Consider the following 27,220-nt stretch of genomic DNA (forward strand, 5'->3'; position numbering starts at 1 on the left):
GTGCACACAGCACTTGCAGCCCTTCCCCAAAGACAACAAGCACAGCCCTAAACCATATCCTTTGTTTTATCATCCTAAGGATTCTGGCAAGTATTTCTCCTTTGCAGCTAGGATTACTAATTCCACTTTCAGACTACATGTTCCCAGACACGTTAGTCTCGTACTTAATAATCCAGCCACAAGTTGAGGATTGCAAAAGGGAAAGCAGTTTTATTTAGTTTTCAACAGGTGCCACTAAACATGGAAAACAGGTTGGGTTTTCATGTTTTGCAATGCACATGCTCATAAAAGATTAAGTTTAAATTACATGCAGGAGACTAAATTTCTTCACACTTTACAAAACAGGTCTGAAGCAAATAAAACGATTGTACATGACATTTACATTAGAAAGAGTATGCTAACAGTTGTAGCTTTCATAAGCATGGCCACCTTCATCCCCTTAGCCAAAAGCTGCCCCACAATTAGGGCATCTTCTCTGCCTCAGTGCAAGACAGAACAGGATCCCAATTGGAAAGAATACAATGGCACACAAAACACCAAGACAGGTGAAGGTGTCCTCCAACACGCCAACCCTGTAAAAATGGAAAACAGACTTAGTCAAGGACACCCAACAGGTCTGCCCCGAAGTTATGACTTTGCAATCTGGCAGTCACCAACCACCACACCGGTTTAAGCAGCAAGATAAAGGACAAAGCTTTTGGGTTGGGTTGTTTCCCCCTTTTAAAAAGCTTCCATAGCATGCAGCAGCAGGTTTTGAATTATACCACTGAAAGAAAAACAGGAAATTTGCAGGTGATCAGACTGTAGATAAGGCAGCTAAAAGGTTTCATTCAAGCTAGCTGTTTAGTTCCAGACTGCAGCTGTTTATCCCTGCAATGCAGGACTGGTACTTTGAAGAAAATGTAAGGCACCACAGCTCTGAGCACTTGGATCAACTCCAGATACCGGTTAATACATGGACACAGGAGAACTCACAGGTGTAGCACCTGCAATCCACTGGGGAGAAGTCACAAACACTCTCAATTCAGAAAGCTTGAACATGAAAGCCTCTGCAGCAGGTGCTTAAAGAACCTGAAAGTCACAATTCTCCTGGATTCTTGCATCCTAGCTCAGCTCACCTTGCCAAGTAATCACACAAGAATAACAGATCACACATTCAGGACAGACTGTAAGCAGTATCAAACTTTACTCCTCAATGGCCTTTCTCAGGATCAAGTTTTCCTGTCTGGGTGAGAATTAAACCTTAGTGTCACTGAAGTTTGCTCTCATAAAACCAAAAAACCTGCTTTCAAAATAACTTACTGACTTCTAGAATGAGACAGTGCTGAATGCTTCACTACTTTCTAGGTCTCTTCAACAGGCAGCAGTCACACTCGTGTCATATGCTTTGCCTACCTAGTTTCCACAGTTATCCTGAGGTGAACCCTCTCAGGTCATTCAACCACAAGTTCCCTACAGTGTATGTGCCCTAGAGCACTTTCCAAAAAAAGCAATAATTAAAAAAAACACTAAGCCCCTTCTTTTCTCAATGTTTTGTGCTGATGATCTGCTCTTTTTCCTCAGCTTCTTCTGAAGAGAAAGATTTGAATGGGCAGAGAGTTGTGTAATGCTTGTTAAGGGCTCCTGGTGCAACATCCAGCTCCTCGCCTTCACTAAGCAAGTTAAAACCATTGTGGACAGGGAAAGGCAGATAGGTTTGTTTCTGGTACTTCAAATGAATGCACAACTTGGCAAAGTCTGGCTCCGGCAGTTGCCTGCATATTCTTTGAGGCATGCTGGCATCACCTCTCTTCAGAGAGCACAAGTCATGAACATGCAGAGCTGGGGCACTGGGCATGGTGGGCTCTGACCGATGTGACAGGACAAGGACTTAGAAATTCTAACTGTAGATTTACAGTGAAAGAGTAGTTCAGAGGTCAGCACTTTGTTGTGGAAGATGTGTAGAGGACCCTGATAACTACTCACATTCAGACTGCCTAGTGACCCAAACAGCTCAGAGGTGCAGCCCTTCTGTCATAAGCTGTTTAACAAGTTTATTTCTGGTAGCTAGAAAAGGCCAAACATGCATCACTATTAAAATAACCATCAGTAGGTGTTCCTGGTTTCTACTTCCAAAAGCTGATATCCCTTCAGAAGTGTAGGAGAACCTACTATTGGTATCATTTGCCTGCAGCTGAGCCCTCTCTGAACGACCACTCTATGAGAAATTCTGCTTCAACACAGTCCTATGACAACAGAAATTTACCTCTATTCAGCCCCTGACTTCATTCTGTGCTTTATGTAAATATGCCCCCAAATTGCAGACAGACAGTAAAGGCCAAGTACCAGACCTACGAAACTTGAGCAGCTAAAGTCAGAATCTGAAGTTTAGTAAAACACTTGGTCAAGATGTGTCCTCTCAGGTTCCCTGGTACAATAAAAGCAAACAGAGCTGAGTGACCTTGAAATACATTCTACAGGGGGCCAAGGCCAACAAGTTGTTTCCCTACAAAGCAGTCACAGACAACCTATTGAACATATGCTTAGAGCAAAGGAAGGAAGATGCAGACTCAGAGAACATTTCCTTACTGCAATTAGCTAAACCATTACAACTTGATTAAACTTCAGAACCATTCCTCTTCCCCTCAACCACGATAAGCAGCCAAAGGCTTTCCGAAGCATTCTTGATGCTCTGCTGCTTCAGTAACTTCATGTTTCAACATCAGCCCCTCCTTTTGACAAACTTTTTCTGCCTGCAGAGCTCTTGTGGTAGAAGCTGACTTAGTATTTGGTATCAAGACATTGTCAGGGTACAGCTGACCCCAGCAGTAGTTTCATCATATCATATTCTCAAATAATACTCCTTTCAGGCAACAAGTTAACAGTTTTAGACTAAAGCTCCCATCACCACCTGACTGAGCTTTGGGACACTTGTGTGCTAAGCCTTCTGTAGCCTGTGCTGTTCATGGTGGCTACTCCTACAAACTCAGGGTAACGTCGTCCTCTGTTCCAAGGCAGGCAAGCTCCCTGCCAGAGCTCCATTTATCAGAGCAAGCACTGTATTTCACCACAACAATGTAAGGTTACTCTTGAACACTGGTGTCCAGAGAGATAAGAACAGTGAGAGATGAGCTCTGCAGAAGTGTTCTGCTTTTATGACAAACTCTGTAGCTGCAGAATCTACCATTTTTCCCAGAGCTGAAACATATCTGTAGAGCCAGCTGCAGTGGTGTAGGTACCACCTCCTTATCACAAAGCACCTCAGGAAAGGCTCCTTAAATGTGGAAAAAATGTTTCACCTCTCTACTTAGTACCTTTTTGCTCCCATTTCCATGTCTCCATCATCAAATCCTAGTACCAACATTGGCCTAAAATAAGCCATTAAAAGTACCCAAAGATACTGCCCAAATCATAAACCCACTTTTCTTTCTCCAGGATAGAACTGGTGTATTTAGCAAACTGATAGAGTCAACACATGCTGGAGAGCACAATGGTTCCAGCATTACTAAAAAAGACCCTGACATTTACTGAGTACTTCAAACAACAGTTGTGGCATCAGCAGTATCTTGTTCTCCAACTGAAGCAAAAAGCAACATTTAAGGAATCAAGCATAAGGTGAGAGTGGAATTTTCTTCTTTATAAATAGATTCCTTTACATCTCCAGAGAACCAGCAGTCTCTCCCGACAAGACCTAAACAGCCAGCCTGCCTCATCAGACAGCTGCTCTGATTTATCTTCCAGGGCTCTGCATTCAATACCAATCCCTGATCTTGCCACACTGAGTTGCTGACTTAGAGAACAGACACATTTCATACACAGAATTCCATTTTCAAGTTTTAATACTGACTATTGGCCACAGGCACTCAGTTGCAGCAGCCTCTTGGGAACTGGTGGTCCTCCTGATAGAGCTTACCAGAGCTCTCCACTCTAAGCAGGTTTGGTAACGCTTGCATCTGTCCAGCTGATACTGCAAACGCTTCTTGTGGGAAGGATGAAGAGAGCTGTGTGTGCCACCACACAACAAGCAGAATGGAAGAGCCTCCTATTACCCTTGCTCCCAGAGATTTCCTTCTACCTGTCCTACCTAAGCATATTATGGTATACGAAGAGAGGATATGTAGTGTGGCTTAAGGCTAACAGGAGTCTTTTAGCATAGCTTCCTTGCTGTACAGCCTCTTTGCCTAGGGCATATCTGGACATCAAAGCACCCTCAAAATTAGACTGCAGTTAAAAGAATGGAGCCAGTAAACACAGCTCTCATTCCATCCACTTCATTCACCAGGGAAATGGTGTACTACTAGAAATGCATTCACCTGGGAACTATCTGCTGAAAGGACTAAAATGCAAAAGCCATCCAAAATTGTTCTGCTAGCCAGACTGGCTAGAGACAGCAGTTGAGGCAATTTCTACTTGTGGAAACACCTGAAATGCTGAGCTCAACACCTGAAATCCTCAGACCAAATAAAGAGCAGCAGCAGAAGCTGGGGAGCTGATGCCTCTTCCCTTCTCCTCAACAGATTAACCCAGTACAGTACTACACCTATCAAGCAGCTCAGACTTCAGCAGTCTTCAGTACTACAGAGCCATCCAAAAAGGCAAAGATCCTTTTCCCAACAACAAAAAAAAACATGACACTGACAAATGCATCCTAAGTGGAGTACACAGCACATGAAGGCTATGTTCTGCCTGGCTTTGCTACTGCGTTATTGCCATCTTTTCCATTCGCACACTCTGAGCATCCCCTTCCGGCAAGCATCCACCTCGTGCTTTCTCTGCGTTCTCACATCTCCTTCTCTCTTAAGTCCATATTCAATTCCTGTCTTCAGATCTACCTTTGTGATGAGTAAACTGGTGTGTTTAAAGCATAAACAGCCTAATTTTGATCTGATAGTAAAGAATAAACACACTAATTTAATGCTAAAGGGGGATCAACTGAAGTACTTCTGGTGAACAAACGAGACACAGACAACTGCCGCCTAATCCATTACAGTCAACCCTCTTAATCAGCTTGCAAGCCCCGAGTCTATTGGCCAGCAGATGTCCCTGACACTGTAAATAGAATTTACTTGGACCTCCCTTCCCCCTAACCAGAGTTACTCAGGAAGTGTTCTGTGGTGACGCAAAATGCCAATGCAAAACAAAAAAAGGCAGAAAAGATCTAATAAACTCTTGCCATCCCTCTTCATCACCAGACCCAGGGAGGAGACCAGCAAGGGCCAAAGCAAGCCACAGGAAGCACTGCTGAATCAGCACCAGCAGAGCCAAGCAGCAGACCAAAGTCAGCTGCCAGTGATGCTCATTTGGACAGCAGACAGCGCTGTGTCTGCATGACCTCCACCACAGCATACCTGTTATTCCAGAGCCCAGTTCCTATCACATCTACAGCACTGTGATTACTACTACAGCACTAACTACAAAAACACTTTTTGGCTTCCGTTGGGTTGTGTCACTACCTAATTTTAGATGAACACTTATCCAATCACTGCTTAGCCAGGCACTAAATTTAGAGAGAGAGGAAAAAAAACCAAAACCTTTTATTACTAATACATTAGTGGTTTAGTTCTTGCTTCTGTATCTTACCTGAGCTGCAGAGTAATTAAGAATCCACAGTCAAACTGTAGATTCACTAATGTAACCAAACATAAACTTTGTTCTTCAGCATAAACCACATAAAAGCTGATTAAAACTGCACCACTCCCGATCTAAAAATAAAGTGGAAAGGTTTATTTATACTGCAAGCAGCATCTTGGATTTAAGCTCTAACCGCAGCTGCCAACTCTATAAAGTAAGGTCAGTTATTCCCACTGACAAATATTTGAAACCAAACTACTTTTCAGACCCCCCTCTTCTTGAAAGTAAGCCTTAAAATATTAATATCTGGGCTCAGAGCCCAAGGGTCAGTAGTGAGATCTGTGAGCACAGCATCAGTCCAAGTGAGAAGTGCATTTCTAGTGTTAACACACACAATTCCAGCGTCTGCCTCGCAGCATCCTTCATCCCTTACAAATAAAGTCAAAGGGTCACCCCAGGTAATCAGACAATTTGTTGCATGACAAGCTCTGCAAGACCTGAAAAGGAACTGCACTTTGATTTAGAGTGTCTCCAGCTGTCTTCTACACAGATACTCCTTTGCTGACAAACGAGTGAAACTTTCAAACCAGTATCCCATCTCAGCTGGCACTGAGGTTGGCTGCGTCTTGAACTTCAGATTTCAGTGGAAACATCAGACCAGCAACAAGCACAGACTTTGGAAGCTGCACACCAAATCTTTAATTTTGGACTTGAAAACAAACACAGATCACTTTTGTCTACCCTAGATAATGCAGCCACAGCTCGAATTTCACCTGCAAGCAGCAGCACTGACAATTATACATGTGCCTATTGAGTACGCATGGAACATTTATGGGTTTCATTTCCATGAAGAGAGGTGTCAGCTCTTTTAGCCTCAGCTTGAAGGCATATTGAACAGTTGTTGGTTGATCAGTATTCACAGAAAAGGAGCTGAAATCTATACATAGCCACTGGCTTGCCCTCCTCAACACAAGATGCACATATATGTAAATGCAATTAGCCTTAAAAGTCACCTTCGAGTAAGAGTCACCACAGTATTTGCAGATTAGATGAACTTCCTTATGCTTTAGGCCCCACTTCCCACACAGAGCTGGCTGCAGAGACAGAATTCTGGCACTGGGGAACAGCCTGTATCTAGCTGTTGTCTTTACTGAAATGCCTACAAATCACCAGCCTTCTCTAATGCAGTAGCACCACTGCTTTAATTCCCATTCTGAGAACACACTAATTAAGAGACAAGCTTCATGGCTTCACACCAACAGCCTAGCCTTGCAAATAAGCCTAAGTCTGCCAGCTAAAATTCTCTGTAGACCAGTGGACATCTATCCAGGGTAAACTAGACTGAGTTTTCCCTCACTCCTCTGCATACACAGCCAAATCATTAACACCTCTGGCTACCAATAAAAAAGACCAGCTTCCTCCTCTAACCTGGAGCAACTCATTGCTACAAAGAAATCCTAATTATCAGAATACAGACATAAAGACAAATGGTCACACTAAAAGACATTCAAAAAGCTATCAACTCAGCCCCAGCGACAACCTAAGGGTCAGGGAGCAGATGATCATTCTTCTACGTTACCATTAGGGAATACACTCCTGCTGTACCTTAGTTATTGCATGAAGTCTCATTTATTAAAAACTGTTTTGATTATTGTCCACAAATCACTTCAGATAAGCAGAAGCAAAACCCTCAGCAACAGCCAGCACCATTCTGCCCTCACTTTAGGCCCTCTTAACAGGCTCACCAACTCCTCTCTTTTGTGCTTAGGTCACAGACCTCCCTCTGAGCAGCTGCGTGCCTCTGCTTGGGGGAGAAAAAAAAAGTTCCAGCTATCCCAGCCAGTAATTCCAAACAGCAGACTCACAGCATCTGCTCAGCTGCTGTATCAAGGCTTTCTTCCTTGCAGTCACGTGCAGAAGTCATTGCTGAATTTCATGCCCCAACTGCTCCAGCCACCAAATTACAGCACAGCAGGGATGAATGCCCCAGCCTGCCTCAACAGCACACATCTAGAGAAAGCTGCATGCTGGAGTGTAAGGGAGCTACACTGATTCCAAGCCAGGCTGATCAGCTTTGTGACAAAGACCAGCGTCAGGAGATGCTGCAGTATTACATCTCTTTCTTTTTAACAGACTCTTGAAAAGGTATTTCAAAGTTGACTTCAGTCACAAGATTCAAAAGGATCTCCAGCATGTCGGCCTGCTGTGAGAAACTGGAGGTTTAACTCAGAATGAGACATGCTCTCTAAATAGCTCCACTATTTAACCATTACATAGTAGGAAATCACATCAGGAATTTCTACATTACTGTTAAATATAGTTGTTGTGACTACAGGAAATCTAGAGCATCAGTGGAGCTTCTATCAAACCTCACACGGCATCTGTGACTGACACAACTGGAGTAAAACCAGGAAAGTGACACTTTGGAGGACTTGATCACCTAAGTGCAATTTTCCCAGAGTCTATTTAATTGAACAAAATTTCAACCAAAACCTGACCAAGTTACTTTCTCAAGTAAAAACACACAAAAACAACACCAACCAAACCAAAACAAAAAAAACCCCAAACCTCCACCACCTGAAAAAAAAACCAAACAAACCTCACCCAACCCTTCCCTGAACTCCCTCACCCCATGCCCCCCACCTACTGCAGGATGCAAGAGAGTTGAGAATACACACAGCTTTAATCAGACTTATCTCCCACTCCTGGAAAAGGCTTCAGTGCTGTTAGAATACTTCTCAAACAGCTTTTTGGTAACTGTCAGAAGAGAAAGCCACCACAGTACAGCAGCATTATGTCTTTTCCCTAGTTCTTTCTTCCAAGCAACTGAAGACTTGTCAACCAGGAAAACAAAAACCCAAGGGGGCCCATCACAGGCTCTGTCCCGGATTTCCAAAGAACAAACTTTTGCAAACATCGAGTGAATGTTTTCACCTTTGTTCTGTGAAGCAATCGGGAAGCAAACATTCCTTTGCAGTTTGTTATACCCCACAGCACAAGATGGAGAAATAGAAAACGAAAGTGACCACAAGAAAAGCTGCCAGACTGCGTTCTCCAAGCTAAAAAGACAATTACATGGCTGGATCCCTAAAGTTAGTGCCTGTAATGACTCGATCTGTACTTGGGGACGTAAAATAGTTTAAAAGCAGGACTTGGCTAATCCTCACACGTCAACTGCAAGCAATCAAGCTGATGAGTTCCTGCAACTCAGTATAATTCTCCCTGCATTAGGGCTGGAAGAACTCACAGTAAGACAACAGGACTACAACCACCCAAGCCGTGTGAATAATGCAAGGAAGGATGGAACACACATTAATACTGAAGTCTGTAATTAGAACACAGTGCTGACCAGTGATGAACGAGGATGATCTGAGTAATGAATAACTCTAAGCAAGAGTTACAGCTTGCAAGACAGGAGAGTCCTCCCTCAATGCAGCAATGCATTAGAGACAGACTTAAAGCAAAAACAATTATACTGTAACCACAGACATACTCCCTACTCGTAGAGAGGCTACTTCCAGAGATACGGTGTATACTTTATGACTTGTACCAAAAATCAAGTCTAAAGATCAATCACATTGTAGCTACATCACTAATCCCAAAATCATTCATGACTGCTATAACAGACTCCTACTTAAGAGAAAGATGCAGTATTAACACCACATATTTGAAGTTGGAATTGGGTTTGATTTCCATTAGCAACATTCACACATGCCATAGAGCAAAAGTCAGTATGTATTTCTGATGACAGAAATACTCCCAAATGGGCTATAGCCTATTCTATCAGTTACAAGCAAGACTCTTCTCATGGCCTAAAGCTGATGGACTTAGCCAACAATCACAAACAGCATCAGAGAAGAGCTCAACTAACTTGGCAGTTCAATAACCAGGTCTTTTACACACCATTAATAGATTTTTATGCCTATCGATGCCTTTCAGCACCTTTTCTGTTCAGTGGTATATCCAGAGCACAGCTGCATGTTGCATTCTTCATAAAATACATTTCCAGGCCAAGGAAGTAAACTAGAACTATGTTTAAGGTCTTGAGAAGTCAAATAGGATCATGAGCTCTTTCTCCAAGAAGAGCTGCAAGTGTAACCTCCCAGTGCACAAACCCTGACCCTCCAGATTTCCATATTTTTAACATGCTTCCCACACAGCTTCCCTGTCCTTTCTCAAACCCTTAACTACTCAAAAGACAAGCAAGATGAGATTCTTCTCTCCTACCCTGACTCTTTGACTTTTCCTCTCAAGAGATTTAGGAAAAAACATAGTGATACTGCCAAAAAGAACACAGCACATCAGTTACTTGTCCTTGGGATTCTGTGATGACAAACACTTCAGAAAGTGCTAAGCACAGTCCTACCAGTACTGCATCTCCAACTAACTAACATGTCATAGGTCCTGACACTTACTGCAACTTACTGCTTTTTAAACCTGAGAACCTGAAAACAACAAGGGGTTTGTGGAGGATATTTTGCTTTAGGAAAGAAGTCTGTAACATACAGAGCACTGGGTACCTCCAGCAGAGCGAGTCTGATGACTTAAGAACAAGTGAGGTCATTAAAAAACACATTACAAAAGATAGCTCACTTTCTCAAATTCAGCTGATGTCAGACATTACACTTGCAAAGGACTGTTTCAAAAGGTGTCTCTGGCAGCATCTCTGGATAACTTCCAAAAAAATTATTTAGAAGAATTACTAATAGTAGCAGGAATCTAACTACCAAGGGACTGCAAAGACCACTTCCACAGTAAAACGTTGGGAGATTGATCTGGTTTAGGGCCAGCAGGCCTGTATAAACACAGCCTGTCCTTCACCAAGCAACACAGAACATCTCTCCTGTCTTCTGGCTGAGCTAAACCTTAAGTTTTTTATGTACTTACTCAGGTGGCAGGATCTACCACATCCTCTGAACTGCTCAGTGGTTACCTTCCCTAAGTGGTTGAAAGCTACATCTTCTAGACCAATAGCTCTACCTAGGACAGGGTTGACAGCCTTAGCTAGTGATATTTCAGCAGGCATCTGCTTTCACAGAGCACCACCAGATACTTACTTGAATCCATCTTTGAAGGCACTGCAACACCAATTCTAACGAAACCAAAAAGGAACCTAGAGGACAGCCTCTGCCACTATAACAACATCCATCACGTTCACCACACAAAAACCTGCTGTCATTTCAATTGTTCCAGCAAGTTTGTTTCCTGCACATCTCCAAATGGACAAGCTCACACTTGCAAAACGTTAAGTGCCTCCTCACAAGACACCAGAAGGCTAACTCCCAAACATTTTAACAGGGGGATGATTTTGCATTTGAGTCAGAGCTGGCCAGGCACAGCAGAGTCCAAGCAGCAATCTGGCTGCCCTCACCTATTAGTTAATATCCCGGAATGAGAACCCAGAAGTGCAGCTTGCTGCACTGATGTGGACACACACAGTGCCTCCTTCCTTTTTTGTCACGTTGATCTCCCAGGGGGAAGTTGTTCTTTTGTTGCAATTCCAACTAATTGCTGACTGCTTGTTCTGGTTTTCACCACTTTGTCAGATTAACCCTTTTACCAAATCTATTAATCTCCCTGTTCTTCTGCAGTAAAAGGAATTTGAAAGCAAAAGGGTTTTTAAAGCCTTTAAGATAGTGGTGTTTTCGACCAACAGTGACAATCACCATGCCTGGATTTGCGAAGTTGGGATGTTGGGAACAGGGAACACTGTGCAGCCAGACAACCAGAAGTGACTACTGTCAAAGATTACAGAGTTTCACAATAAAATCACATTACTCACTATCATCAGGCAGAAGCACACCAGAAAAGACTTCCTGTCATCCTCTCCCCCAAGAAGAGACCCCTCCCGTGTAACTGAAGTGCCTTTTCACTAAAAACACCACTTCCAGATCTTCCTCCATCACAAAGAGCAGATTCATGCTTGTCTATCCAGCCCATTGTATCAATTATAGCAGCTGTCATGTGTCCATTAGGGTGTCATAAAACATAAATTAAAGCACTCCACTGCTGAATTCTTCAGTTAATTCAATTCTAATAGACACAAAGAGAAACAGCTGAAAACCAAGGAACCGTATGGATACCTGCAATTCAAAAACTAAATCCCAAGACTGAGCTTTTCTCTCAACTATGAGCTGTTTTACCTGCAGGCAGGACAGCCGCCAACTACTACGACAGAGGTGGTGGTAGCAGGCTGTTGAATAATGGTGTACGTGCTCGAGTAATTTGGCTGTGATGTTGGTGGAGGAACAGCATACCCTGAAACAAGAAAAAAGCCTCCTCAGTCACCACACATAAGACACAAAAAATAATGATGATAAAAGTATGGAAACAGAGCACGAAAAAAAATAGAAGCACAGTCTTGGCTGAGCACTTTAAGAACTTCTATCAAATGTGGACTTGGATCACACTACTCAGCTGATCTAGTTGCAAAGCCACTTCATAAACCCAAGTATCCAGCACAATTTAACCACCTAAAAAGAACACTGAGCTAATAATTAACTTAGGAGATTTTGTTTCCACACTGTTTTAGCACCAGGCAAAAAGAATTTAAACAAACAATAGCCACAGCTTTCATTTCTGGATGTTATATACTGAGTATGTCCCACTCCAGTGGACAAAGTAATCAAAAGAGGATAAATCTTTCTCTGGTTGGTGTCCAGCTTAACTTCTGCATGTTATCTTTGTAACTAGAGAGAGCAAGAGAGGTAGGAGTAAGGAGAGGATGCAAGTAGAAATGAAGCAAGTTGCATTGCACAGGGAAAAAAGACCCCTCCAGAAAACTCAGATCATTAGCTAGAGAAAGTGTCTTTTTAATAGCTGCAGTTAGAAACCACAAGTCTTACAACTCTTTAGCTGCTGCATTAACATTAAAAAATCCATTTAAAAGAAAATGAAAAAAAAAGGGGGGGGAGGGATGAGGGGGGAAAATGCTTTCTAATAGGGCAGTTAGATGTGTGCAGTGTGTTCATACAGCCAGGTACTCTTTGCCCAGGTACAATCCAGAGCTTCTCTCCCAAGGCACAGCTCTCAGACTTACTCAAGTGACATACCTATCAAGGCCACCAGCCTTGCTACTTCAAATTAAGCAGTAATATTTCTCTTGTAGGAAAGTAAGTTCCAAGTTATTGGTGAGAAATCAATCAATCTATGGCCTCAAAATTCAACCCAGTGTTTAGTGAGTGGGGTCTGGGTTTGCTGTGGGTTTTTGTAACTTCCGAAGAGTGCCCTCAGCTCTACAGAGCCTCTCCTGAAGGGCTAATTCTCTCTTTGATGGAAGTTAGTACTCATTCAGTTAACAAAAGCACTGCACACACTCACCTGCTTAAGTCTGCCCGAGACTACTGAAGTGTATCAGAAACAAACAAACATCAACCAGAGCACAGTGAAGTGCACGTGAAGAAAACCACGAGTTTGGGGTCTGTTTCAGTGCTTCTCGGCCATTGCTGTGGGATGTAAACCCCACCGATCCGAGGGACACAAGCAAACTCGGTGTTTTAGGGAAGGCAAAAGGCAAACGCGACCTGACACCCCAGAGGCACCTCGGGAAGAGAGGGAAGGGGAGGTGGCGCTTTTAAACACTTCGATCCCCTGCGTACCCTCCTCCCCGATGCGGTGTTTGGCGTGAAAGCTGAGGCGATCCAACCGCCCCGCTCCAGGCAGGGAGCCCCACGCGAGAGCGGCTCACGAGTTTCACCCGCTCGTCTCGGTTCCGCCGGGCAACCCCTCCGCGGCGCAGGCCACAGCCCCTCTCCTGAGGCCGCCGTCGGCCTGAGGCCCCCGGGGCACCGCCAGCGCCGCCTCCTTCAGTCCCCGGGGGTGTGTGGGGGGAGAGCGTCTCCAGATCTGCCCCACGTCCCAGGCCAAGGGGGAGCGGGGCTCAGGCTCTCCTCCACGCGCGCCGGGGCCCTCGGCCCCCCTACTGGTGGCCATACCTCCCCAGCCGCCTCAGACCCACCTGCGGCGGTCCCGGCGCCCGGGTAGGGGTAGGGCGGGGGCGGCTGGAAGCCGGGCTGCGGCGGGGGGATGGCGCCGTAGTTGTTCTGCCCGTAGTCGTAGACCGCGCCCTGGGCGGCGGGGCTGTAGGCGGGGGGCCGCTCCTGCAGCAGGGGCTTGTTGTCCATGCTGGGAGAGCGGCGGAGCCGGGCAGAGCGGCGAGCGCCGGGAGGGCGAAGAGGAAGCGGCGCCCTCGCCTCAACCGCCCAACTTGGCGGGCGCCGCCCCTCCGCCCCGCCCGGGGGCGCCGGAGCTCAGCAGCGGCGAGAGCTGCCCGGCGCAGCGCCCCGCGCACCCGGGGCCGCAGCGAGGGACAGGCAGAGGGGCGGCGGCAGAGGGGGAGAGGCGGCAGGAGGGAGAGGCGGCAGGGAAGAGAGGCGGGGGGAGGTGGGGGCGGCGGCAGGGAGGAGAGGCGGCAGGAGGGGGGGCGGTGGCAGGGGGGAGAGGTGGCAGGAGGGGGGGGGCGGCCCCTGGCGCGCGCGCGGCCCCTCCCCGCGCGCCTCGCTCCCGCGCGGCGTCCCCGACTGCTGCGCTCGCGGCCGGTCACAAGACTGCGCCCCACGTGACGCCGCTCCCCGCGGCGCGGGCGAGCCGCCGGGAGGCGCAGGGAGCCCTCGTCCTTAAAGGGGCCGCGCCCCGCTTCGCGCACCGGGCACCGGCCCGCCCGGCCCCCTTCTCCCCCGAGCGCAGCACGGCCAAAGCGCCACCGGTGTGCCGAGAGGAAAGCGGCCGCAGCGGCAGCCGCTGCAGCAGGCCACCTCGTGTCACCGGGTTCCCACGCTAGTTTTTCACGAGGCCGCTGGTGGATTTTCAAATGTGCTGCCTGAGCCCTTCCCTTCGAGTGCAACTCTCCCGAAACGCAATCTTTGCTGGAGGCTGGCGGCCCGACCGGAACGAGGCTAACACTCGTTACTGACTCGCTCCGGCTGCCTCTCAGCTGACTGCAGATGGAGGATCCGCACCAGCCGGGAAGACTCCGAGAACGTCAACAGAAAGGATGCAGGCGGTTCTCAATGCTGTACCTGTGATAACATCCAAGAGCTACTTTGAACCATACAGCAGCCAAGACTTCAGCAGAGCTCCGGGGAGATGGAGAGATTAGGGACTGCCAGCATGTGACTATTTATGTGTATACCTATCTATCTATCTATCTACCTACCAATCTGCCTCCCTCTCTATCTATCTATCTATCTATCTATCTATCTATCTATCTATCTATCCATCCATCCTAAGTGCCTGTGGATGCTTGTTTGTGTTTACACAGAAGCTCCAGCCTGAGAAAAAAACAGAAGGAAATAGTGGTGTGTTTGGGAGTGACTTCTGTGAACTCTTACATACCCACTGGGAAAAGCTGAGCTTGAGTGTAAATGCTAAAAAACAAGAGGGGTGGTGGCACAGAACGGGAATGTTGTAAAAAGAGGGCAAGTTGGGAAAGTTGAAGAAAACTCACGTGGTTTGAAAAGGCACTAAAGAAACACTAACAGAGGAAGAAAGGAAGGGGCATGCTGCTTTCTCCTGTGCAGTAAACTAAAGGAACAAGTTCAACAGCACTTTCACCAGACTCAGCAGCTTCTGAAATCCGAGTTCTCATTGGCTGGACAGTTCAGGACAGAAGCTGAAAGGATCTTTAATGTCTTTTATCCTAGTTAAAATTCTAGCCTCTTCCCTCCACACCTCATCCCTTGAGCTGTCTGGCTCACCAGTGTTTTGTTTTTGCAGTACATACAGGTTTGCCCTTCACTTCAGCTACCAACACAGGCCCTGTCACCAGAGTAAACAGAATCACAGAATTAACCAGGTTGGAAAAGACCCTTGAGATCATCGAGTCCAACCTATCACCCAACACCTTCTAATTAACTAACTCATCCAGCCTCCTCTTAAACACCTTCAGGGATGGTGGCTCCACCAGCTCTCCAGGCAGCCCATTCCAATGCCAATCATTGCCGCTGTGAAGAACTTCCTCCTAACACCCAGCCTGAACCTGCCCTGGTGCAGTTTGAGACTGTGTTCTCTTGTTCTGTTGCCAGTTGCCTGGGAGAAGACACCAACCCCACCTGGCTACAACCTCCTTTCAGGTAGTTGTAGAGAGCAAAGAGGTCTTCTCTGAGCCTCACCAGTGAGCAATACCCGTGATAGCTCCTTTGTGGTAGGGAAGGTTTGGCAAAAGAGACAGGGAACCTCCAACACTTTAAAAAGCAAAGAGATTAAACAATTTGCCTCAAAACTGAACAAATTCTTGAAACAGATTGGGACACAGACTAGAGCCAAAATCCAAGCCAGTGCCAGCATCACATGATGGCGAGAAGATCCTTGCCCTCTTCCTTTCTTCTGCCTCCGGTTTGCAGTGGCTGACTCATCTGGAAGGGACACTGCACTGCTTAAGGTTTGCAGTGACGTTTGAAGTCCTCTCCTACTCCAAGGAAAGATTTTGCTTACTGCATCTGCAGCACTAGAAATATTACTTGATATTTTTGGAAGAAAAAGCTTAAAGCACAAATGCAATACAGTGGTTATTCGTTAGGGCAAAGACACTTCCCTAAAATGAATGTCAACTGACAAAAAAATCCCTTTTTAAGGAAGTAAGATGGGAGGAGCTGACAGCAGTGAAGCTACCTGCACAAACCACCTCTGACTGTTAGGACAATGCCCCAAAAACAGTCAAAGAGGATTTAAAATATCTTGACTGTGCATTGGATTAAGCAAAGTCTTTTGTAATAACAAGAGAAGTAAAAACTCACATAGTTAATTTTGGAGCACTCCATCTTTGCCTAGGTCAGGGATGTGTCCCTGTCACAGGGGTAGGCCTCCCCTGCTGCATTTGCAGTCCAAACTGTGGCTTCCCTGCGGTACACGGCAGGTTGTATTTAGGCAGCTACAATTATGGGCAAAACTTTGGGACATGTTCACAGCCAGCAAGGGCTAGCAACTTTAACCAGATGACACATGGATCACTGAAGGTAACTCCAGCTTTTCATGCAGGAGCCACAAGACTGTAGGACAGGAGGAGGAAAGGATGTCTGGATGTTTTATCTCTCTTGCAAGACTTTGGATTCAGGGAAGATCTGGGGCATACCCTTCACTGGTGTCACAGACTGGAAGTGAGGTTCACTTTAAGCCAGTGCCCTGGGATTATACAGCAAATTCACTGTTCAAATTGCTGGCAAAATGAAAAGTAGTTTACATTTAGCTGTTTGATTTATGAAAACTTTCTCTTGTTACCTCCTTACGGAAGGGAAATCTCCACTGTGACAGCCACTGAACAAAGCAGGGCTCAGTATCAGACACCCAAAGCAAGGCAAAGTCTCCATAAGGCATTGATTCATTCCTAAGTTTTACATCAAATTGCAGATGCAGGAGAGCAAACATCCTCCTTAGCTGGGTACAGGGCAGAAACAAGTTACGTGCTGACAGTGTTGTGGAGAGCATGCATTTAGTTTCATATATAAGGTCTTCCTTAAAATAAGCAGAAGAAAACTGTACTGGCTGTAAATTACTTACCATGCAAGCTCCTCACATAGTCAGTCATTCATGCTGCTATCCTGGACGATGTCAGGACTATTGTTCAAAACCCAAAGTGTGAGAAGAAGCTCTTTAAATACTTCTACAGTCCGGTTCCCAGGGAAAACACCAGAAGTATTGTTTCCACCTGCTTAAAATGGCAGCTGGGTTGAAGAGATGTCAAAAATATCAGAGACACAGCTGCTACAAATTGTGCAAAATTAATTTCCAAGGGTCTAAGCAGAACTTGGTCTTTATAAAGATGTTTTTCCTAGAGAGGATAAACTCTGTATTGAGGGAAGCACCAATCTGCACAAAGGACCAAACCACAGCAGCATGCAGTCAAGTGTCCTTGGGACTCTGAAGGAAATGACCCAGATGGAATGGGTTTGCCTCACACAAGGAATAATTCTAGACAATACAATGTGTGCATCAACTCTCCAAACACACTCTTCTGCACAACAAAACCATCTGAACATACGGGACACAGAAGAGCAAGGCAGCTGTATTCTCTTTAACACGCACCTGGGAACTGCTCAGGCAGGACTCACAATGGATCTGCCATCTCCCCTTGAAAAAGGCCTGGAATGAATCACAGAATGGGTTAGGTAGGAAGGGACCTCAAAGATCATCCAGTTCCAACCACCTGCCATAGGCACCTCCCACTAGAACAGGTCGCCCAAGGACTCATCCAACCTGGCCTTGAGCACCTCTTTGATCACATTGGGTGATTCTGTGCTCCACAACCTCTCTGGGCAACCTGTGCCAGTGTCTCACCACCCTCACTGCAAAGAACCCTTTCCTAACATCTACTTTCAATCTCCCCTCTGCCCTTTCAAATCCATTCCTCCTTGTCCTGTCATTACAAGGCCTTGTCAGTAGTCCCTCCCCAGCCTTCCTGTAGGCCTCTTCTGATACTGGAAGGCCACTCCAAGGTCTCCTCGAAGCCTTCTCTCCTCCAGGCTGCAGAGCTCTAACTCTTGTAGCCTGTCCTCAGAGCAGAGCTGCTGCAGCCCTCTCAGCATCTTGGTGGCCTCCTCTGCACTGGCTCCAGCAGTTCCATGCCCTTCTTGTGCTGGGGGCTCCAGAACTGCACCCAGGACTGCAGGTGGGGTGTGAGGAGAGCAGAGCCAAGGGGCAGAGTGCCCTGCTGCCCACACTGCTCTTGCTGCAGCCCAGCACAGGGCTGCTATCTGGGCTGCCAGTGCACACTGCAGGCTCCTGGTGAGGTTTTCCTTCCCAGCCTGCTTTACTGCGCCTTTGAGGTGCACAAACGCCTGAGCTACCTGTTGTTTGCAGATCTCTTTCGTGTTAGGTTATTTGAAGAGACAGGCCCAGAAGCACCTGCCTATCTCCTTAGCCATCCCGGCTCACTTTGGAACGAACTCGAACGCGACGGCAAAGCTGAGATTGCAAGCAAGCCTTTTCAAAGGAGCTTAGCATTTGGTCGCAGGGCAAGCCACAGTGGTGACTTCGGGAAGTGTTCCCCAGCACATCTGGCACCCTGGGAAAGCCTGCTGCTATGCTGTCATTGCACTGTTACAAGCTGTAGCACTAAAGCCATCCCCTTTCTCTGTGGCGACACACTTCCGAGGCTAAGCGGAACTTCAGCAGACGCCGTGCTCCCGGCCGCCGTGGCTGGCTCGCACAGCAGGCTGGCCTGAGCGCCGTCCCACCCGCCACAGCCCGTTCCTTCGGCTGGGGCTCCGCGGCAGGGCCAGCGGCCGAGGCAGCGCTGCCTGCCCGCGGCCCAGTGCGCGCCCGGCCCAGCGCCCCGCCCCCGCGCCGTGACGCGGCCGTGCGCGGGTCCCCGCCCAATGGCGGCGGCGCTGGCAGCGGCCGCCCGGGGGCGCACTCAGCGGTGGCGCAGCGCTCCGCTCCGCTCCTTGCCTGCGCGCCGCTGCGGAGCCGTGCTGACCGACAGCGGATCATCTGTCCGCCAGAAGCGGCAAAGAGAGGCGCGGCCGTCGGCAGGCAGGTGAGGGACGATCTCCGCCGGGGCTGGGCTAGGGCCGAGCCGCTCGCTGCCAGCCGCCCTGCTGCTGCAAGTGGGGCGGGCGGGGCAGCACAGCGCGGCTGGAGAACGGGCCGCCGCCGGGTCCGGCGCATCCCCCTGCCGTGTCACTACCGCCCCCACCTGCGCTTCCTGGCGGCTTGTGCTGACGGGAGGAGTGAGCGGGGCCATGGGGAGGTGCCGGAGGCTCTGCGCAACCCGTTCAGGGACGGCAGGCGGGGGGGGGTCAGCGGGGCGGTTTCATACAGCGGCTTTCGTCGCTGTCACTGGAGACTCGCTCCCGTCTTCTGCCCGCAGCTGGCTGCCCCACGTCTGCGGGGGAGCCCCGGGAAGGGGGTCCCGGGAGCGGTGAGCGTCCGCCACGTCGGCTTCGGGACGCCCGGGAGGCGGCCCCATCGTCAAGCAGCCCCCGGGCCCGCAGCGTTCCTAAGCCGATCCGTCCTTAATGCCCGGCGCCCTCTGCCCGCGATCGCTCCAGGTGTTATTGACGCTGTGTGGAGTTTGTGAAGCTCGTTGAGATCCCCGCGGGCGCAAAGCGGTGTGTGCATGGCCCTGTATGGGATAAGCTTGACAGGCGTGCCCGTTTGAGCCGGGAGTAAGGCTTGTCTACGCGCTGCATCGTGGTGGCACCCACACGACATCGTGTCACCGCCGCCGCCTGGGGACAGGGGCACGGCCCCTCTCTCCGGAGCAGCTTCGGTACTTGGGTAACATGCGAGGCGGTGGATATTTCCCTTCGGTTACCAGTGTTAACGCCTGGCAGCCGGGAACGATCATTAACAATGTATTCTCTTCACTGAAGTAGTTTCAGTTCTGTGAGAAATTACCTGGCAGAGCTGAGGGATGAGAAGGGGTTTAGCAGGTGTGGATCTGATCTTTTCCAGCCCCCTGGGAATACAACGATACAGTGCACTTCTGCAAGCACTGAGATGCACACAAGCCACATGTCCTGAGCATCCTTCAGAAATCAAGCAGCATCTATCTCCATCTTCAGCAGCACAACCAGTGCAAAGGGGTCTTAAAAGTAGTTTGTAATCCCAAATGCATTTTGGATTCTTCCACTCTGTCTTGAAAGCTCAGAAGAAAGAATATGCAGAAACTCTCACTTGGTTGCCTTAAATATCCAGTTGCCTTGCCTGGGTTATTTTAATTCTGCCCCATATAGATTTTTCACCATCTCGTAACCTTTAGAAATGCCACTGCCTTTTTCTGAGCTGTTGCAGGTCCTTTCCTGCCTGCTTGGACTGGCACTGGAGGTGCAGGCCTTCACTTGTGTATTTGCCCACCTTTAACACAACCGAGCATCACTTTATTATCTGCCTGGGTCGGTGTTTCACTGCGGTACTCAGCCTGCTTCCTCTACTCCAGACTCACTGCCACTCTGTCACTCCAAGTTAACTGCGTAGCTTCCTCTGCTACAAAGACCGGTTTGTGGATTTTAAGAGCACACATAATGAACAGAACTGGAGGTAACAGTGGTCGGTAGTCCTGTCAGACTGACATTTGTCAGACAACTGGCATTTGTTCGGGAAAGTGGCACCCAGCAGGCCGAGTGACAGAAATACTCTCTCGACTTGTAAAAGGGCTGGTGCAAAACTACCTCACATAAAATCCTGAGCCCTCCACAAAGGGCTGGGCTGCAGTGCTCAGGAAACAGCTGGTTATTAAGTGGTAAAACTGGAATGGAAGCTAACCAGGTCTCTGCTGGCAAACCACACTCTGTGTTTACTTAAGGACATATCCACACCCATGCATATTAAATATCAGATCTCCAAGTGGTCACCAGAGTGCTTCGGAAGGAGGTCTCCTGGCAGCAGTAGGTAATATGTCCATGGATTAAAACTAGCTCACATCTTTTCCTCTGTACCTGTGTAGCTATTTTGGCACACGCCAAGAGGAGCCTGAGGAGGTACCATGAGAGATCACAGCTTTGTGGAACTGAGATGAGTAGTCTCTGTACTATTACCAACCTATGAGGCCAAAACCTCCTGCTATAAAATGTCCTATTAACGCTGTGAGCTCTTGCAGGATGGACCACAGTGTGCTTACAGCAAGGTGTTGCAGGTGGCTTTTTGGAGCCAGCTGAAGTGGTGTAACTGCACAGCTCTGAGGGAAAGAGCTCTGGCTAGCAGTTTAGCATGGGCAGAAGATCACTCTTGACAGCTTTATTTAGTTTGACTGATGATGGCCCCAGGAGTAGGTTCGAGATCCATCCTGTCTAACTGTCATCTCCATGAATACCTGCTTTTTGCCTTTCAGATATGGCCATGCCCAGTTCCCTTTTGTGGGCTGTTGACATTTTTGGGAGGGTTTACACTCTATCCACTGTCGGCCAGTACTGGGAGCTGTGTAAGGACACACAGCTGGAATTCAAACGGATTTCTGCTGTCAAGCAGTGCTGCTGGGGAATAGCTTGTGACCATCATGTGTACACCTACGTGTTCCCAGGGGATGTTCCCATCAGATACCAAGAAGAAACATATGAGAATCAGGTACGACACCTTCCAGGTACCTCTGTCACACTGCCACATATCTGTCAGAAAGGAATGATAGCAAATCCATACATCAGATGTCCCTGCATGCTGACCTCACAGGAAGAGTGTTTAGTTTTATTTAATGTCTTTGCTTTTAATCTGATGTGCAGTTGTACTGTTTTAACTCTCAAAGCAATGTTAGAGTTCCCTGCTCTCACTGAGCACTGCACCACTGTGTACTGCAGCCGTTCTATGCTGGCCATTTCAGCCTTCCAGTATCTGAAGGGGGCCTATGAGAAAGCTGCTGAGGGACTTTTTAGCATGTTTGGGTAGTGATATGACATGGGGGAATGGATCCAAGCTAGAGGAGAGGAGATTTAGATTAGACATTAGGAAGTTCTTCACCATAAGGGTGATGAGACCCTGGAACAGTTTGCTCAGGGAGGTGGTAGAAGCCTCACCCCTGGATGTTTTTAAGGCCAAGCTGGATGTGGCTCTGGGCAGCTTGATGTAGTGGAAAGTGTCCATGCCCATGACAGAGTTTGGAACTGGATGATCCTCGAGGTCCCTTCCAACCCTAACAACTCTGCATGCTGTGATTTTTAGGATGAACATTCAGCCTTCTCATTTGATGTTTCTCTCTCCTTAGTGACAAATACACAGCCCCCTGAAGAAAATGTCCTGTGTCACCTCTAGGCAATAAAGAGACATTATCAGAAATCTCTTCTGAAGAAAATGTTATTTTTCATGTTTTCAAGGATAAAAGCATAACTCTCCATGAAAGTGCAATGTTTCCAGCCTTTTATCCTTCTGCATAAAGTTGTTAAGATGATCCTTCTTTTGTGTACTTCCCAAGAGTGTCTTTTCAACAGTGTTCTAAAGCAAATTCATCTGTTGTGTTTTTAAGTGAGTCAAAAGTGAACACTTTTCTCTGCCTTCTAATGGGCCATGGAATAAATGCACATTATCAAAAAGAAATTTACTTATCTGCATGGCTTAACAGACAACAAATGAACTGTATACATTATTTAATAGTGGTGCAATCTGCCAGCCATTTAAGAATGTTCCTCCTTTTGTCATGTAAACATGTTATTGGGGGGAAAAAAGGCAGCTTTTAATTTTACTTGCTATTTTGAAGCTTTTGTTTTGTTTGTTCTAGGCTATAAAAAAAAAAGGAAATCAAAATATTATAAAGCACAAAAAGAAACATTCTGCAGGAGCTAGCAACAATGAGATTAAACTCATACAGATAACATGCAAAGTGATTTAGCCAGATTCTTAGGAAAAGGAAATATGAATTTGCATTCAGATTACAGCAGGATTTTGAACCCACTCATGCCCTAAAACATAAGGCATTATTATGTGACAGGTTTTGCCAGTGTAATGCTGTGGGGAAAGAAAGAAAAATCACAGCTTAATTGGTGAAAATCATAACAAGTTATTTGTTCTGGAACTGGCTAAAGTGAGATGGGAAAAAAACCCACAGCATTCTTGCTATAACAAGATCCTGTGATGGTTTGGCTGTTACCTGCCTCCCCAACTCCTATGAAGTCACCCAGACTAGACTCAGCGCAGCTGAACATTAGAATGGAGCTTTATATTCACAGCTTAGCACAAGATACAAGCAGGTAGTTACAGTATCTACAGCTAGAGACAGAAATAGACGAGTTAAAAAGTAATACAGAAACACAACAGCCCTCCCAGAAACCAGAGGCCCCAGGAGTGGCTCCCAACCACCCTTCCACCTCCTTTCCACTCCTCTACCTTATCCCAGACTTTGCCTTACGTTCAAGGTGAGTTTGGAGAATCGGCCAGGGGGGTTAGGAAGCAGAGGGATTAGTTACACAGACAGCAGGTTAGGGAGAGAAGGGAGGCAGCCAGAGCCAGAGAGAAACTCTGTTATCTGTGTTTGTGTTCTTGTTTTATACGTCTCAGCAAGCATATGAGTGAAATAGCCATCACCATTGTTTCCTTTTCACAGCCTTTCATCTAATTCCTCTCACTAAAATATCTCAGCTAGGCTCAAACTAGCACAGATCAAGGGAAGATTCACTGCTACAGCTGTCATGACACTCTCTGGCACAGAAGCTATGCAGGCAAGCTGCTAATGATGTCCTTCAGGGGAAGCAGATGAGAGATGCCAGGGCCATATCTCCAGCATTGTCCTAATGACAACGGTGCCATGCAGCACGAAAGAAGAAAGCACTGTTAGTAGTAAATCTGCCATCAGTTGTTCCTATTTATGTAGCTAACAACGACTTGGTTGGGTCTAGCTCTGCGGTCAGACCTTCCTTGACACTTAAAAAAGGCTGTGTTAGGAAGGGTGAATGCTTTCTTGTGCATCCCAGGAACTGCAGAAAATAAGTATCTTCTTTGACTGCCTGTAGATGTCCAGTGAGATGCTGTGATCTCAAAGCTTTTATTTGTTATTTCTGGCAGCGCTGGAATCCAGTTGGTGGCTTCTGTGAGAAATTACTGCCCAGTGACCGCTGGCAGTGGAGTGATGTGAGCGGGCTAAAACATCAGCAGCTCGATAGTTTCACACTGCCTTCACCACACTGGGAGTGGGAGTCTGACTGGTATGTGGATGAAAATATTGGAGGGGAACCAACAGAGAAAGGGGTAGGTGAACAATACCAAAAAGAGATCTCTTCTGGGGATTTGTAGTCTGTGAAATGAAAGATGCTTTTCTAGCAGTGTAATAGGTCTGTGAAAAGAAAAGGCACTTAGCTGCCTTGGCTGCTTCTGGGAAATAGCTCAGCTCTACTACAGCACGAGGCAGGATCTGGTTTGGAAGCTCTTGAAGTAGTCCACAGGAGCTTCTGTAGAGACTTTTGATCAGGCCACAAGTGAATGTCATTGTTATTTAAGAGCCTTACTGTGAAGAAAGTAAAACACTTTACAGCATGTCTTGTTTGGTCTGTGTATACCACGCAGAGGAATTTGGACACGGGTCACAAACCGTCCATGGAATTAGCTGATCTGTCAAGCAGGGCCTCTGAGACACGCACAGTAACTCGTCCTGTATCTGTAGGAGTGACTCTTGTGCAGAATTGCTCTGTGGTATAATTTCAGGCTTTCTCTTGGTCATGATTTTCATACAAGAAAACCTCTGTTTGCAGGGCTGGACTTATGCCATAGACTTCCCCAGCACCTACACAAAGGATAAGAAGTGGAATTCTTGTGTCAGACGCAGGAGGTGGATCAGATACAGGAGATACAAATCACGGGACATGTGGGCAAAGGTTCTGATTGTCTTTTAAGTATCAAATGCACTGATTTTCTGAAATAACCAATTACAAGTGCAGGGGAATTAATTTTGTATCATTGCTTTGGAAGCTGGACCTACAGAGGATGCATTTCTTGATTTCCAACTTGTCATTCTTGTCAGCACAAAGGGCAGGCTGGGATCTTTCACAGAAATCTGTGGTAATAAGGTGCTAGCTCTCATGGTAATGCAGTTGGAGATAAGGTACTCAGTTCCTTTGCAATTTCAAACTGACTTTTTAGGTTCCTTTGGTTGTTTGATGAAGCTTTGGGGTTAGCACCTGTCTGTGTGTCCTTTTTCTGCATCAATAATTGTTCTTTAATAATTGATGAACAGGTTGCCTAGGGTGGTTGTGGATGCTCCCTCCCTGGAGTTGTTCAGGACCAGGTTGGATGAGGCCTTGAGCAACCTGTTCTAGTGGGAGGTGTCCATGCTTATGGAACTGGATGAGCTTTGAGGTTCCTTCCAACATAAACCATTCTATGTTCCATTCTCAGAATGGACAAGAATTATAGTTTGTGATGTTCCATCTTTCCAATTCAAAGAACATCTGCATGCACTGTACTGTGAGTAAAAATCAGTTAGGGGATGAAACACAGACTTGTGCATGCTGTTTCTGCAGTGTATAGCAGCCTTGAATGAGAGGAAGAATCTCCATGCTCAGCCACTTCAGCAACACACAGACAGATCTGCAGCTATCAAGTTAAGCCAGCAGCCAAATCACCTATCCGTATGCAATAATAATCATCTTCCTTCTCTTTGCTTCAGATTGTATCCCATCATGAGCCAGATCAGCTGCCAGACCCTTTCAATGACATCTCCATTGGAGGATGGGAGATCACCGATGAACCTCTTGGCCGTTTATCAGTGTGGGCAGTGTCTTTACAAGGAAGGGTATGTGCATGCTGCCTGTGCTTTCTGATATAAAGTACCACTGAAATGGAGTTAAATGCTTTTGAAGCAAGGCAGGTTTGTTATGTTGATAAGAAAACACACTGCTTGTGCATCTGCAGATATAAAGCTGCTATGGAACTACATTATCTAACAGCTTGCCCTGTAAATGGAAAGGCTCAGTACCTGATAGCATTTTATGCAAGCCTTAAACCTCTGTAAACAGGTGAGCAGTAAAAACATGGGCTGAGCAGTGCCTTGTATCCACTTCCTGGATATAAGAAAGAATGGAGACTGTGGCACTGGGAAAAGATGCTTGCAAAGCATTGCAACAAGTCTCTGGAGTGGAGTCACAGGAATGAATCATGAATGATTTTACAGGATGGTTGTCTAAGACTTATTGATCCAGAAGTGGCAACCTTCTGACTTGGTAAAGTGGAATCCATATCTGGAATTTTTTCAATTGACTCTTCACTGAAAATGATACAACTTCCTTTTTTTCTTTGGTGGTGGTGGTGGCTGGGGTTTTGAGAGTCATTTTTCTGTTTGGTTGGTTGGATTTTGTTTTTGTTTTAAGCCTACCATAAGGTCTCTCCTTTTTGGCTCAGTACTATAAAGATTCGATTCCACCCTTTCTCCCTTCCTTCCTCTCTTCCTCCCTCCCTTCCTTCCTTCCTTCCTTCCTTCCTTCCTTCCTTCCTTCCTTCCTTCCTTCCTTCCTTCCTTCCTTTCCTTCCTTCCTTCCTTCCTTCCTTCCTTCCTTCCTTCCTTCCTTCCTTCCTTCCTTCCTTCCTTCCTTCCTTCCTTCCTTTCTTCCTTCCTTCCTTCCTTCCTTCCTCCCTTCCCTCCTTCCCTCCTTCCCTTCTTCCTTCTCTTCTTCCTTCCCTTCTTCCTTCCTTCCTCTGTTCAGTGAAAGTGAGGTCAAGCTACCATCTAACAGGACATGTTTGTGTTATGTATTTGTCATTCTTGGTTTATATAACGTGCCCTGAAATACACCAAAGTGGTTTTTAAATGTCCAAACACACACAGAAGTTGTAGCAATAGGTTGCTGCATGCAGTCCAGATTTGCTTCCATGATAAAAGCTGGCCTGAAGAACAGCCTTTTCCTTTGGTACACGTGGAAATAGCATCAGCTGCATAACCAACACCAAAAATAGGCCTTTAAAGTTCAGAGTGCATGCACTGCATTAAAAAATCCTGTTGTTAAAGGAGCACTGTTCTTTCCAGTTTGTCTTCATGCTTGGCTGAATGGTTTTATTGTTGTAGTGATATTTTTGTGAGTGCTGTTTGTGTTGGTATTTTGTGGTCTTTCTTTTACACTTGCCTAGGTGTGGTACAGAGAAAATGTCTGCCATCACAATCCAGAAGGTTCCCTGTGGTCCTTAATCACCACTCCTGGGGAAGTTGTACAGATCAGCTGTGGACCATACGACCTCCTTTGGGCCACTCTTTGGGAAGGACAAGCTATTGTGAGGGAAGGAATTGACAGGAATAACCCTCAAGGTAAAGTCTGCTGAATGAGCTGGA

At 46.7% G+C, this 27,220-nt stretch overlaps 2 protein-coding genes and 1 long non-coding RNA gene across 4 annotated transcripts in view; 1 reads left to right on the forward strand and 2 right to left on the reverse strand.

The window, feature by feature from the left end:
- Positions 1-183: 183 nt before the first annotated feature.
- BRI3 (brain protein I3) lies at positions 184-13,768 on the reverse strand. Its single transcript, XM_064153748.1, has 3 exons — positions 13,508-13,768; positions 11,694-11,808; positions 184-572 (listed from the first exon to the last, which is right to left on the reverse strand). Exons 1-3 carry the CDS (start codon positions 13,671-13,673, stop codon positions 440-442), a joined length of 414 nt encoding a protein of 137 aa, XP_064009818.1. The 5' UTR covers positions 13,674-13,768; the 3' UTR covers positions 184-439.
- A 1,964-nt stretch (positions 13,769-15,732) lies between these two features.
- LOC135180903 (uncharacterized) lies at positions 15,733-17,880 on the reverse strand. The gene is made up of 2 exons (XR_010304596.1): positions 17,044-17,880; positions 15,733-15,955 (listed from the first exon to the last, which is right to left on the reverse strand). It is a non-coding gene; the product is annotated as an uncharacterized LOC135180903 (long non-coding RNA).
- Positions 17,881-18,922: 1,042 nt separating this feature from the next.
- TECPR1 (tectonin beta-propeller repeat containing 1) overlaps positions 18,923-27,220 on the forward strand; it is a 28,072-nt gene continuing 19,774 nt past the window's right edge. The window contains exons 1-6 of one of the 2 annotated variants that reach the window (XM_064153749.1): positions 18,923-19,021; positions 21,317-21,549; positions 23,971-24,153; positions 24,654-24,776; positions 25,568-25,693; positions 27,022-27,196. In XM_064153749.1, the coding sequence (XP_064009819.1) occupies positions 21,319-21,549; positions 23,971-24,153; positions 24,654-24,776; positions 25,568-25,693; positions 27,022-27,196 (838 nt within the window). In that variant the 5' untranslated portion in view covers positions 18,923-19,021; positions 21,317-21,318. Of the gene's footprint in view, positions 19,022-21,316; positions 21,550-23,970; positions 24,154-24,653; positions 24,777-25,567; positions 25,694-27,021; positions 27,197-27,220 lie in introns of those variants that run through there. The other variant, XM_064153750.1, reaches the window with a different exon arrangement.

This window comes from Pogoniulus pusillus, chromosome 13 (genome assembly GCF_015220805.1).
Source record: "Pogoniulus pusillus isolate bPogPus1 chromosome 13, bPogPus1.pri, whole genome shotgun sequence".
NCBI classification, from domain to species: Eukaryota; Metazoa; Chordata; class Aves; order Piciformes; family Lybiidae; genus Pogoniulus; species Pogoniulus pusillus.

Bases quoted from the DNA above. Each gene is read 5' to 3' on its own strand.
- BRI3 (XM_064153748.1), bottom strand. From the start codon at position 13,673: ATGGACAACAAGCCCCTGCTGCAGGAGCGGCCCCCCGCCTACAGCCCC. The intron at 11,809-13,507 runs GTGGGTCTGAGG...TTCTTGTTTCAG, and splicing joins GGGCGCCGGGACCGCCGCAG to GGTATGCTGTTCCTCCACCA. The intron at 573-11,693 runs GTAAAACAGCTC...CCATTTTTACAG, and splicing joins GGCGGCTGTCCTGCCTGCAG to GGTTGGCGTGTTGGAGGACA.